Raw genomic sequence first — 14,630 nt, 5'->3', positions numbered from 1 at the left:
GATATTGGCTGTGGGTTTGTCATAAATAGCTCTTATTATTTTGAGGTACGTTCCATCAATACCGAATTTATTGAGTGTTTTTAGCATGAAGGGCTGTTGAATTTTGTCAAAAGCCTTTTCTGCATCTATTGAGATAATCATGTGGTTCTTGTCTTTGGTTCTGTTTATATGTTGGATTATGTTTATTGATTTGCGTATGTTGAACCAGCCTTGCATCCCAGGGATGAAGCCCACTTGATCATGGTGGATAAGCTTTTTGATGTGTTGCTGAATCCGGTTTGCCAGTATTTTATTGAGGATTTTTGCATCGATGTTCATCAGGGATATTGGTCTAAAATTCTCTTTTTTTGTTGTGTCTCTGCCAGGCTTTGGTATCAGGATGATGTTGGCCTCATAAAATGAGTTAGGGAGGATTCCCTCTTTTTCTATTGATTGGAATAGTTTCAGAAGGAATGGTACCAACTCCTCCTTGTACCTCTGGTAGAATTCAGCTGTGAATCCATCTGGTCCTGGACTTTTTTTGGTTGGTAGGCTATTAATTATTGCCTCAATTTCAGAGCCTGCTATTGGTCTATTCAGGGATTCAACTTCTTCCTGGTTTAGTCTTGGAAGAGTGTAAGTGTCCAGGAAATTATCCATTTCTTCTAGATTTTCCAGTTTATTTGCGTAGAGGTGTTTATAGTATTCTCTGATGGTAGTTTGTATTTCTGTGGGGTCAGTGGTGATATCCCCTTTATCATTTTTAATTGCGTCAATTTGATTCTTCTCTCTTTTCTTCTTTATTAGTCTTGCTAGTGGTCTGTCAATTTTGTTGATCTTTTCAAAAAACCAACTCCTGGATTCATTGATTTTTTGGAGGGTTTTTTGTGTCTCTATCTCCTTCAGTTCTGCTCTGATCTTAGTTATTTCTTGCCTTCTGCTAGCTTTCGAATGAGTTTGCTCTTGCTTCTCTAGTTCTTTTAATTGCGATGTTAGAGTGTCAATTTTAGATCTTTCCTGCTTTCTCTTGTGGGCATTTAGTGCTATAAATTTCCCTCTACACACTGCTTTAAATGTGTCCCAGAGATTCTGGTATGTTGTATCTTTGTTCTCATTGGTTTCAAAGAACATCTTTATTTCTGCCTTCATTTCATTATGTACCCAGTAGTCATTCAGGAGCAGGTTGTTCAGTTTCCATGTAGTTGAGCGGTTTTGATTGAGTTTCTTAGTCCTGAGTTCTAGTTTGATTGCACTGTGGTCTGAGAGACAGTTTGTTACAATTTCTGTTCTTGTACATTTGCTGAGGAGTGCTTTATTTCCAATTACGTGGTCAATTTTGGAGAAAGTACGATGTGGTGCTGAGAAGAATGTATATTCTGTTGATTTGGGGTGGAGAGTTCTCTAGATGTCTATTAGGTCTGCTTGCTGCAGAGATGAGTTCAATTCCTGGATATCCTTGTTAACTTTCTGTCTCGTTGATCTGTCTAATGTTGACAGTGGAGTGCTGAAGTCTCCCATTATTATTGTATGGGAGTCTAAGTCTCTTTGTAAGTCTCTAAGGACTTGCTTTATGAATCTGGGTGCTCCTGTATTGGGTGCATATATATTTAGAATAGTTAGCTCTTCCTGTTGAATTGATCCCTTTACCATTATGTAATGGCCTTCTTTGTCTCTTTTGATCTTTGATGGTTTAAAGTCTGTTTTATCAGAGACTAGTATTGCAACCCCTGCTTTTTTTTGTTCTCCATTTCCTTGGTAAATCTTCCTCCATCCCTTTATTTTGAGCCTATGTATGTCTCTGCGTGTGAGATGGGTCTCCTGAATACAGCAGACTGATGGGTCTTGACTCTTTATCCAGTTTGCCAGTCTGTGTCTTTTAATTGGAGCATTTAGTCCATTTACATTTAAGGTTAAGATTGTTATGTGTGAACTTGATCCTGCCATTATGATATTAACTGGTTATTTTGCTCGTTAGTTGATGCAGTTTCTTCCTAGCCTCGATGGTCTTTACATTTTGGCATGTTTTTGCAATGGCTGGTACCAGTTGTTCCTTTCCATGTTTAGTGCTTCCTTCAGGGTCTCTTGTAAGGCAGGCCTAGTGGTGACAAAATCCCTAAGCATTTGCTTATCTGTAAAGGATTTTATTTCTCCTTCACTTATGAAACTTAGTTTGGCTGGATATGAAATTCTGGGTTTAAAATTCTTTTCTTTAAGAATGTTGAATATTGGCCCCCACTCTCTTCTGGCTTGCAGAGTTTCTGCCGAGAGATCTGCTGTTAGTCTGATGGGCTTCCCTTTGTGGGTAACCCGACCTTTCTCTCTGGCTGCCCTTAAGATTTTTTCCTTCATTTCAACTTTGGTGAATCTGGCAATTATGTGTCTTGGAGTTGCTCTTCTCGAGGAGTATGTTTGTGGCGTTCTCTGTATTTCCTGGATTTGAATGTTGGCCTGCCCTACTAGGTTGGGGAAGTTCTCCTGGATGATATCCTGAAGAGTGTTTTCCAACTTGGTTCCATTTTCCCCCTCACTTTCAGGCACCCCAATCAGACGTAGATTTGGTCTTTTTACATAATCCCATACTTCTTGCAGGCTTTGTTCATTTCTTTTTCTTCTTTTTTCTTTTGGTTTCTCTTCTCGCTTCATTTCATTCATTTGATCCTCAATCGCTGATACTCTTTCTTCCAGTTCATCGAGTCGGTTACTGAAGCTTGTGCATTTGTCACGTATTTCTCGTGTCATGGTTTTCATCTCTTTCATTTCGTTTATGACCTTCTCTGCATTAATTACTCTAACCATCAATTCTTCCATTTTTTTTTCAAGATTTTTAGTTTCTTTGCGCTGGGTACGTAATTCCTCCTTTAGCTCTGAGAAATTTGATGGACTGAAGCCTTCTTCTCTCATCTCGTCAAAGTCATTCTCCGTCCAGCTTTGATCCGTTGCTGGCGATGAGCTGCGCTCCTTTGCCGGGGGAGATGCGCTCTTATTTTTTGAATTTCCAGCTTTTCTGCCCTGCTTTTTCCCCATCTTTGTGGTTTTATCTGCCTCTGGTCTTTGATGATGGTGATGTACTGACGACGGGGTTTTGGTGTAGGTGTCCTTCCTGTTTGATAGTTTTCCTTCTAACAGTCAGGACCCTCAGCTGTAGGTCTGTTGGAGATTGCTTGAGGTCCACTCCAGACCCTGTTTGCCTGGGTATCAGCAGCAGAGGCTGCAGAAGATAGAATATTTCTGAACAGCGAGTGTACCTGTCTGATTCTTGCTTTGGAAGCTTCCTCTCAGGGGTGTACTCCACCCTGTGAGGTGTGGGGTGTCAGACTGCCCCTAGTGGGGGATGTCTCCCAGTTAGGCTACTCAGGGGTCAGGGACCCACTTGAGCAGGGAGTCTGTCCCTTCTCAGATCTCAACCTCCGTGTTGGGAGATCCACTGCTCTCTTCAAAGCTGTCAGACAGAGTCGTTTGCGTCTGCAGACGTTTCTGTTCCGTTTGTTATTGTTTACTGTGCCCTGTCCCCAGAGGTGGAGTCTACAGAGACAGGCAGGTTTCCTTGAGCTGCTGTGAGCTCCACCCAGTTGGAGCTTCCCAGCAGCTTTGTTTACCTACTTAAGCCTCAGCAATGGCGGGCGCCCCTCCCCCAGCCTCGCTGCTGCCTTGCCGGTAGATCACAGACTGCTGTGCTAGCAATGAGGGAGGCTCCGTGGGTGTGGGACCCTCCTGGCCAGGTGTGGGATATGATCTCCTGGTGTGCCTGTTTGCTTAAAGCGCAGTATTGGGGTGGGAGTTACCCGATTTTCCAGGTGTTGTGTGTCTCAGTTCCCCTGGCTAGGAAAAGGGATTCCCTTCCCCCTTGCGCTTCCCAGGTGAGGCAATGCCTCGCCCTGCTTCAGCTCTCGCTGGTCGGGCTGCAGCAGCTGACCAGCACCGATCGTCCGGCACTCCCCAGTGAGATGAACCCAGTACCTCAGTTGAAAATGCAGAAATCACCGGTCTTCTGTGTTACTCGCGCTGGGAGTTGGAGACTGGAGCTGTTCCTATTCGGCCATCTTGCTCCGCCCCCGAGAGTTTATTTTCTCAAAAGCCTTGTACATGTGTCCCACTAGGTTTTTTCCTTCCTATTGACAAAGACTTAGAGATGTCTGGAATTTTCTCCCAGGAAAACAGATATGAACCATACATGGAGATAAAACTAACACTAAAATGCAGTTTACATATTTTTAAAAAATAAATGTGCATTCCACATACTGCTAGTTTGATATTTCTAAAACTCTTTTGATATTTCTAAAACCCTTTTCTCCATTACTTACAAAATTGATTTGAACTATCTTTTCCATTTTTCTTCTCAATTTTATCCTGAAATCAAAAAGCCAAACTGCCCTCACATAAAAGGCAAGATACTTAGTTTACTTTAGATTCCAGAATGCAAATAAAATGTCCAACAAAATACCATTTCTGGAACTGAATGAGTAATTTTGGTTTACTCAATGATTACACTTTAGGATAAAATTAAAATGCAGAAATAAATGTTTCTCCCTCTTATCTTTCTAAAATTTTAAGTCCTGAGTAGAAATGAAAATAAAACAAAAAGCCTCATATCAAAGTTAAGCAAAGACTGAAGAAAGCAGAATTCTCCTATTATATAGAGCAAGTCTCAGGTAGAAAACATCTATCCAAAGCCATGCACAAAAGAGTTCTCCAGTTTCCTTATTTGACGTTTCTAGTATCTCTTTTCCTGGTTGTCACCAAAGTTACTGAATATATAATTGGTTCTTACAGGGAAAATATATGTTAGACAGAGTGTCTAGAGATGCAACTCTAGTGAGAAGCAATCTCCTTCTTTTATCCAGCAAACATTTACTGAGCATTTGATAAGTGTCCAGTACTATATTAGGAATAAAGAAAAAATAAGAAATAAAATATAGTTCCTATCCTCAGGAAGTTTGCTGCAGGGAGGAAGAGAAACTAAAAATCACAATATAGTGTGATAAATGTTATGATATACTAACAAGCTGTTTAGCAAGACAAAGAAAGGGATCATATACAGATTTGGAGGGTGGAATCAAGGAAGGCTTCCTTAAAAAAAAAAAAAAGGAGGATAGTTTCCAAGAGAAGAAAACAAACAGGATGTATACAACAGTATACACATTCAGTAAGCTGAAAACAGTTCCCTAAATCTGAAGTACATTGTGAATATGGAGGAACAGACAGACACAAAATTAGAGATGAGCAAAGGTGAGATCATTAACGGCCTTGTGTGCCAAACTAAGAAGTTTGAACTTTATCCAGTAGACTATGTGGAGCCATTGAAAGATGTTAAACTAATAAGTGGCAAGCAAGATCTACCTTTTAGAATAAATATTTTGACAATATAAAGAATAAAACAAGAAGAAAAAGGCTATGTAAAGGAAACCTAATCAAGTTACTACCATAGTAATAAAAGGCACGAAGTTATTAGGGCTTGAACTGATGTGCTGGCAATAAAGATGGAGAAGAGATCCTTTAAAAGACAGATTTAGGGGTTAAAAATAACTATATATGGTGGCACAGCACGGGGCAGCACAGGGTCACCATGGCAGAGCTACAGCAGCTGCAGGTGCAGGAGGTGGCAGACTCCATGGTGAAGAGTCTGGAGAAAGAGAACATTCAGAAAATGCAAGGTCTCATGTTTCGGTGCAGCACCAGCTGTTGTGAAGACAGCCAGGCCTCCCTGCAGCAGGTGCACCAGTGCATCAAGCGCTGCCATGTGCCTCTGGCTCAAGCCCAGGCTTTGGTCATCAGTGAGTTGGAGAAGTTCAAGGACCGCCTGGCCCGGTGCACCATGCAATGCAATAACACATCCAAAGATTCAATAGATGCAGGAGTAAGGAGCTTCAGGTGAAGCAGCAGCTAGACGGTTGTGTGACCAAGTGTGTGGATGACCACATGCACCTCATCCCAACTACGACCAAGAAGATGAAGGAAGCTCTCTTAGCCATTGGGAAATAAAAATCTTTGCCAGTAGCCATCGGGGCTGAGGGCAAGAACATATTTTTTATAAGGAATTGGGAACTTTAGTCTTTTAAGCAAAGTTTATGAATGAAGAAAGTAAGGATGGCCACAAGTGTAAGGCATATGTCACTTGCCTCTAGACACTGGTTCTTTTATGTTTCAGTCCTAAAAAGTGAAATGGAAAAAAGTGGTCAGAGATATTACAGGAGAGTTTTAGAGCTTATATTTCCTGTGGCCAGCGCTTGTCCTGGCAGTAAGGATCTTCCCTGTAATAAGTCAGAGTCCTCCGAGGCACCAGACTCTTCTTACTACACAGGTACCAACAGGCTGGCAGGTTAGAGTTGGTGGAGTTTGAGGAGAGATATTTTCTCTTTGTTGCCAACATCCTGTTTGCCAGAAGTGTCACCACACCATTTTCCATAAGCTGTGAAACAAAATCCATGAGGTCACTCACTTAGAAGGGAAAAAAGTTTTCTGGGTCTTTGTTTTCTTGGTTTTGTTTAATTTATACAAGGGCATACAAGTTGATTTTAAGATGTGGAATTGGTAGGGAGACTAGATAAGAACTTTGAAAGGGTCCTTGTGGATCCCCATTTCTGGTCATCAAGATGTGGATGTACATTTCTTAAAATTATTACATGCTGCATCTTTCAGCCTGGAGACTGTGCAAAAACATGAGAGGCGACGACACACTAATTATTGGGAAGCATAATTACTGGCTGATGGACCCTGAGGCTGTGTGTAGCAAAATGAAAGGACAATCTTGCAGTAACACTTTCCCCTTGGAGGAGAAAGGGGTTTGACTGTGATATATATTGGTATCTAGGAATGAATAGTAAAAGAGGAGCAGTTGGCTACTTGATTACAAAAGAGTTATGAAGTACTGGATTTGGAAAAACCTGGATTTTATAGAACAGATAGAACGAAAGCCTAAACCTAGCATTGCGTATTTAGCCTCCTGAATTAACAGAGCCCAACTGAGACAAACCCCTGGCAACAGGAAATTCAAGGAAAAAAAAGTAAGCAACCTGGGCTAGGATGAGCTGACTCCTTTAAAGCAAAGGAGAGGCAGCCCCCATTACCAAATGCCATTTCTGCCTGCGGCTGTTGCAACACAGTGTTCCTAACCCAGCATGGCACCTTACTGTTTTGATATCAACTTCACTGTATTTTCACCAACTTATTACTTGAAATGATAATATAGCCTGTCCATTTACTGTTTCCAGACTGTGATATATTTTCCTAGTGGTTTGGTTTTAAAAATAAATAAGGTTTAATTTTCTGCCCCCACCCCCCAAAAAATACATACATACATACATATAACATATATATATGTGTGTGTGTGTGTGTGTGTTAAATGACTGGATATAAGGATAAGGAAAAAAGAGGAGTCAAAGACAATTCCCAAGTTAAAATTTGTAAGTGGTGTCAATCACTCAGATAGGGAGGGAATACAAAGTTTGAGAAAAGATGAGGTTCTAATGAGTTCACTTGGATACAGGAAGGGGAGCATCACACACCGGGGCCTATTGTGGGGAGGGGTAAGGGGAAGGGATAGCATTAGGAGATATACCTAATGTAAATGACAAGTTAATGGGTGCAGCACACCAACATGGCACATGTATACATATGTAACAAACCTGCACATTGTGCACATGTACCCTAGAACTTAACGTATAATAAAATATATATATATTTTAAAAAAAAAAAAAAAAAGAAGTCAAGAAAAAAAAAAGAAGTTAGAAGAAACAAAAAAAGAAAGAAAGATGAGGTTCTCACTTTACAACAAGTTGAGTTTAGGACACTTGGAATTGAGGAAAGAGGTCTGGACTAGCTGGTAGTTCACCCACTAACTGAACAAAAAACAACAAATATTTTAAAACACAGCAAAAAACAAATTAGAATCTTACTGGGACTCTTTACTTCACATTATATTTAAATTTCATGAACACATAATCTATATGCTAAAAATTCCTAGTGGTAAAACTATTATTCTGAGAGAATGGACCACCACACTGTTCTGATTGGAAAAAGGATAGACACGGGATGAGGACATTGATGAGTCTGTTGTCATTTGAAGAGAGTTTAAAACTTCCTTTTGAAAGAGTCAAAGATATTAGAAGGTCATTGCTTTAAGTAGCCTCTTTATTTACATCTGTCAGTACAGTAAGAGATTAGTTAACTTGTACTGGGGAGAAAATCTGCTAGAATATAGAATGGGAGCAAGCTGCTTCATAAATTACTGATGCTAAGCTGTCTGACTCTAAGATTTACAGTGTTTTAGAAAATTAAATGTATATCAGGTATGAGCTAATAAGAAATTTCTTCGTTAAACTTAGCTTTTTAAGATTTTTGCCTTTTTTAAAGAATTATCCTCTTTAAGAATTAATATATAATATGTTCAGATGTTTTGACAAGAATTCTACTTTTATTTTAAAAATAACTGTGTTGAAAGTTAGCAGTTTTTATCTGGGTCTTGGCTTCAAGCACTTATATACTGTCATTCAGATTACAGACCATATAACCAAAGTACTGTGTAGCTAATTATAGGTTATTCTAACTGAAAATAAAGTACTTTCCCCCCAAAACATTCATTTAATGGCTGAAACTGTAAATAGTAATATATTAAAGATATTGTTATAGATTCCTAGAGCTAATTCCTAGTTTTCAGCCCCAAACTCCCATGTAATTCTTTCAAAATACACAAAACAAAATTGGTTTTGTTACTTTACAAAATTAAACTGAATATTTACTATTAAAAACCCAGAGGCAATATTTTAACATCATCTCCTTTTTTAAAAATTCATTTAAAATACAAGCTCACAAAAGTCAAAAGTGGTTAGGATCTAGATTAGATAACATTTTGAAAGGATGTTAAAGATGAATAAAATATTAATGCATATATATACACACACATTTATATGCATATAATACATATACACACATGTATATATATGTATCTTCATTTTAATCATAAAATAATCCCTAAAAAGATGTGTACATGAATCAAATTATAATAAGTTAAATGTACTAATGATACTTGTTTTTAAATATAATTCCACATCAATCTGCTTAATGAAGTACAGAAACATCAGCTAACTTTGTAAATTAAGATAGTCAGCTTTAAGATTTGCTTTAGAGTGTGGTATGCCTATATATGCAAATCTTCTTTGAGGTCATTTCAACAATTTTATCGTTAAGAGTACGGGATTCATATTATTTCAAATATGGTAAGTTGAACAAAATCAATACTGAACGACATACCTTTCAGATAAATTAAGGCTTTGGTGAAGAGGTTCTAATTTTTGACATGTCTCTAGGCTGTCAACAGATGTCGAAGGCAATGAGTCTGATTGCACCTTGTTGGCATCACATAAATTAGCATCGTTTCTAGGTAGGGTCTTTCTGAATTTTCGTCCTAAATCCGTCCATAGGACATTCGTCAACATAACTTTGAGTTGCCTGTTATACACATAAATAATTAGTATATATGGTACTACATATTGTAGAATACATGAATTCATCACAAACTAATATCTCCAGAAATTCTAAATTTCAGTTCTTCAAGTAACTATAGTAAATACCCTAAGAAAAAAGAAAAAATGCCCAACTATTATGAAAGATACCTTAAAAAGTAAAGTCTATTTCACTTAAGTTGAGATTTTCTTCAGAATTCTGTCAAGTGTACTACAACTATCATTACACATGTACAGCTGCTAGACTCCTGGCAATGCATTCATGTTTATTAACAATGTTAGTGGAAGGACAGTGTTCATTTGCAGATCTCATCACAGATGCAACCACTGTTTGCACTAAAAATGTGTTTTTGTTTTAGCATTTGTTGATTCAGAAAACGTTATTAAAACTAAGGGTGCACTACTGCATCATTCACATTCTTAAGCTTATAGAGTCTTAAGATACAGATTTAATTTTACCTTATTTCTAAAATAGGTCAACTTATAACATTTACCTTACTGTACCTATACAAATTAAAAAAAGAAAAAAAGACTGATAAATGCAAGCAGTTCCAGCAACAGTTTTGCTCATCATGTTTTACCCATCTTCTCATTCAATACATTTTTATGCTGAATACTTGAATAACTACGTTTAGTTCTGGAATTCCAAAAACTGTGGAATATAGTTTCTGCAGTGGTGTGAACAGGCTACAAATGCACTTAAAACAATGTTAAGTGAGGAATGGCTGAAAGTACTGTGAAATGTTTAATCAGAAGAGTGTCTATTTTAGTACCTATGAAACAGTTTTAGGCATTTTTTGTTTGTTTGCTTAACGAACACAAGAATATTAAGAAACAGCAATATGTTCATGTATTTTCAAGATAAAACAGGAACTCTCAAAAAAAAAAAAAAACACTTGTTTTCTGCAGCCACTTGAGTGTATATCCCCAGACCATCTAGCAGGAAGAGGGTAAAGTCTCCAGCGTACTTCCACAGAACATACTGAAAACTCCAAACATGTTGCACAAAAAAAAAAAAGAAAAAACACCAACATGGCACATGTATACATATGTAACAAACCTGCACGTTGTGCACATGTACCCTAGAACTTAAAGTATAATAAAAAAAATAATAAAAAAATAAATAAATAAATAAAAAATGAAAAATAAATAAATAAATGTTAAGCTATTAGTTTAAAAATTATTTAAAAATAAATGAGTGACATCTCTATGGATCAATAATAATTCATTCTACAAGCACTTACTGAACATCTTCCAGCAAAACAACTATGCTAGTAGAATCTGGAGTTTCTGCTACAAACAAAATAGGTGAGTTTTTGCCTTCATGGGGTGTGCATTACAGAGAAGAATAAACCAATTCATTATTTAATTAGAATTATAATATGTGCTATGAAGAAGAAATACAGATGTTGCATTTCTTCTGAGACAAGTTTCTGAGAATATGACCTTGAAGCTGAAGTCTCAAAGAAGGACAGGCACTATCCAAAGGAAACAAGTAAAAAATGGAGAAAGGTCCAAAAAACAGGACAAAATGAAAATGAGTAAAGCTTCTTCAAAGAAATTAAAGGACTTACCTGACTCATGTATTCAGAATAAAGAGGCAATGTGTCTAAGAATGGGCAGTTAGGCAGGACTTAGCAAACTATATTAAGGATCTGAGACTTTATGTCAACAACAACAGAAATTCACTAGTCTTAATTAGGAAACAGTGAGATCAGAGCTACATTTTTAAAAGATCATTTTGATGTTTATGAAGAATAAAATGGAAGGACTAGGAATAAGAGAGAATAAAAATTAATTTACGGAGATAATGATGACTTTATCAGAGGTAGTTTAGTAGAATGGTGGGAGCAGAAACCAGAATACGGTGGGCTCAATAAAGGGAAAGGAGCAAAGGAGAAATATGGTTGTGAAAGTGAAAAATAAGACAAGACCTGAAAATAGACGTGAGAAGCAGGAAAGGGTTTTTAGTCAGTTATTGGTTGATTAGCTAGTTTAAGATAGGAAATTTTTGTGTAAGTTTAAATGCTTATGGGAAGCACGTAAGGGTTGAAGACACAGAAGGCAGGATAATTAACACAGTAAGTTTCCTAAGAAATTGCGTAAGTGCTAATATTTATTGAACATGTACTATATACCAGGCACTGTGCTAAGCATTTTATAACAATTTATTTCATTTAATCCTCACAACCACTCCATGAGGGGCTTAAAAATTATTCTTCTCGTGCAGTTGAGAAAACCAAGATAGACTGATTAATATCTAAGTAAACAAGTGAGTATTGAAAATGGGATCCAGAACCATACACTCTCAAATTTCTTGCCAGCCCTCTTAACTGCTTCACACTACACTGGTTTATGATAGGAGAAGAGGCATTCCTTTCACCCCTCCAAGGAGAAGGAACCAAGACCTCTTAAAAGCGATAGGAAAGATAAAGGATCATAGGTTTGAAAAAAGTTTTCAAATAATCATTGTAGAGAGGGGGAACACAAGCTTACTAAAGAAACGCAGTAAGGCTGTCTTACAGTTAAGACATCCCTGTGAGATTAACACATTCATAATGCCACAAATATCCTTTTTTTCCGCAGACAGATAATTGAGTTCACAGATGATTATTAATTGCAAAGAGGAAAAGGTGTCTTTACAATGAACAGATCTGGCAGGCACCGTCTTATGCAAGTGATCAAACATAGGACTACTAAGAGTGAAACAACCAGAAATTATGTATCCCGATAGGTGCAATAAGAAGTATATGACATCAGGTATGAAATATTCCTGCCAAAAATGTAACCTGGCCCTAATCATAAGGGTAAGCCCAGAAAAATAATAAAAATATAGACTATGAGGCATTCTACAGAACAACTGGTCTGGACTCCTCAAAACTCAATGTCATGGTTAAAAGGAAAAGGGCAGAGCAGATGGGAACTCTTCTAGATTAAGAGACTAATGGGGTATAATAACCAAATACAATGCATGAACCTGAATTTGATTCTATTAGGTAGGTACAAAAGTAACTGCGGTTTTGGCCAAATAGATTTAAAAATAAATAAATAAAAGACATTTTGGGAACACTCAGGAAATTCTGATTGTGGATTTTATAGCAGATGATGATATGAAATTACTGTTAATTTTCTTGATAGTATATTATAATTTTTATGTAAGAGAATGTCATTGTTCTTAGGAAAACCAAGCTGAAGTATCTGAAGATAAAATACCATGATGCCTGCAACTTACTCTCAAATGGTTCCCCCAAAAATGTATGTATACGTGTATGTATACATGTACATATGTGATGCCCATCATCTATATACACGCATAAAAAGAGACCGAGAGATGGCAAACGTGCCAAAATGTTTAAAGACTATTAGTCTATTATTTATAAGTTTTACAACTGTACATTTTAAAATTCTAAATGACCAAATAAAAATGCAAACAAAACTTTAAGGAAATTTATTTTAAGGATAAAATGTAATTAAGTCTAATGGAAAAACTATATGACTTAGGTATTTGCTAAATTATTGGGGAAATTATTATCTCCATGGTAATTTTAATAATTTCAAATATGAGACTATTCAATGTTGGGAAAAAGTCATTTTTCTATTCATTCAGACTAAATAAGTATTTACGTTGGAAAACAACAAATCATTGGTAATTTTATTGATTATTCTAATAGTGAGTCTCTAAATGAGAAGGACAATTTGGCTTCTCCACGAAAATACTTATTTCATGTTTGACTTTATTATAATTTGTCTGACTAAAAATATCTGGCAACAGAAGTCAGTAATCTTTTTCCCCCAAACTAATAAGGTGAAAAAATTCTAAACATCTGCAACATTTAAGTGTCATAAGATTTTTCTGTATACCAGAAGAGAAACTTAAGAGTAAAGAGCAACATTCAAACCAGGCAAAATAAAACCTAAATGTAGTATTTAGGGATATATACTTAGCTAACAATACTATCCAAGAAAAATAAGAAAGTAATTACTTTGAAAGTTAGGGGAGTGGTTATCATTAAAGCAGGGGTCCCCAGCCCCCAGGCTGCCTTGTACCAATCTGTGGCCTGTTAGGAACTGGGCCACACAGCAGGAGGTGAACAGTGGGTGAGCGAGCATTACCGCCTGAGCTCTGCCTCCTGTCAGATCAGCAGCAGCATTAGATTCACATAGGAGCACGAACCCTATTGTGAACTTCACATGCAATGGATCTAACTTGTGCACTCCTTATGAGAATCTAAAGCCTGATGATCTGAGGTGGAAGAGTTTCATGCCTAAACCACTCCCCACAACACCCACCCACCCCCACTCTCAACCCCATCCATGGAAAAACTGTCTTCCACGAAACCAGTCCCTGGTGCCAAAAAAGGTTGGGGACTGCTGCTTTAAAGGGTTATCATTTTCAGGGGTTGAGAACTTCTGAGGCAGTTTTCTGTTTTGTTCCTCAGTGGTGGTTAAAATCTACCTTGTTAAAAATACATTAAATTTAATGAATGATTCATTGAACTGTTTAACTTTCAGTATTTTTTTGTTAGTTACATTATATTTCACAGTACAAATGAAAAGTAAAAGGCAGCTAAACAGAGAACTCCACCTAACCCAACAATCTATACACTTAGGTAGGCTGGTTCCTGTTACTTGCCGAGGCTTTTTAGAACCATCCAATTATCTATTTACAAAATGTCCCTTTGAAAGCTCCAAACCATTATACTAACACTCACTTAATTTTTTATGAGGGGAAATGATCATGATCCATATACTCAGATTCTTTAAAAAATAGCATTCCTAAAAAATAAGAAATATACTGTATCTTTTCAGTTTTACATATGAGAAATTTTATAATTGTAGGAAGACCCAACATAATCACAGCAGAAAATAAAATAACGTTTTTTGCCTATTAATAAAAAAAAACACTGATTTTCCAGAAAACCTCAATTTTTAAAAATTTGTCAACAAAAGTAATTTATCAATGAATACATAAACATGACTTAATTATAAAGCTTGGCCAAATAAATTCAGATATCAGAGAAAAGAATCCTCCCTCAGACTTAAAGTCCTACATTTTGATTCTAGAAAATAAACTAACAATTGGGATGAAGGCATTGTTTTCATTAATTTGTCATAATTTTATTTAGAGTATTTCTTGTCCTTCAAAAACAATGGAGAAAACATTTGGACACTTCACCAAAAAAACGCACAAAT

At 36.9% G+C, this 14,630-nt stretch overlaps 1 protein-coding gene and 1 pseudogene across 18 annotated transcripts in view; one reads left to right on the top strand and one right to left on the bottom strand.

Annotated features, from left to right (window-relative positions):
- Positions 1-14,630, bottom strand: part of SENP7 (SUMO specific peptidase 7) — a 204,277-nt gene that overhangs the window by 97,238 nt on the left and 92,409 nt on the right. For 11 of the 18 annotated variants that reach the window (XM_045385386.2, XM_074033557.1, XM_005548269.4 and 8 more), the window contains one exon: positions 9,226-9,423. The exons of the other annotated variants lie outside the window; for them this stretch is intronic. In XM_045385386.2, the coding sequence (XP_045241321.2) occupies positions 9,226-9,423 (198 nt within the window). The remainder of the gene's footprint in view (positions 1-9,225; positions 9,424-14,630) is intronic. 18 annotated transcript variants of the gene reach the window in all.
- On the top strand, positions 5,543-6,032 carry LOC102127842 (protein FAM136A pseudogene; annotated as a pseudogene).

This window comes from Macaca fascicularis, chromosome 2 (genome assembly GCF_037993035.2).
Source record: "Macaca fascicularis isolate 582-1 chromosome 2, T2T-MFA8v1.1".
NCBI classification, from domain to species: Eukaryota; Metazoa; Chordata; class Mammalia; order Primates; family Cercopithecidae; genus Macaca; species Macaca fascicularis.
The sequence above is the reverse complement of the archived record's forward strand: the minus strand, read 5'-3'. Positions and strand labels throughout refer to the sequence as shown.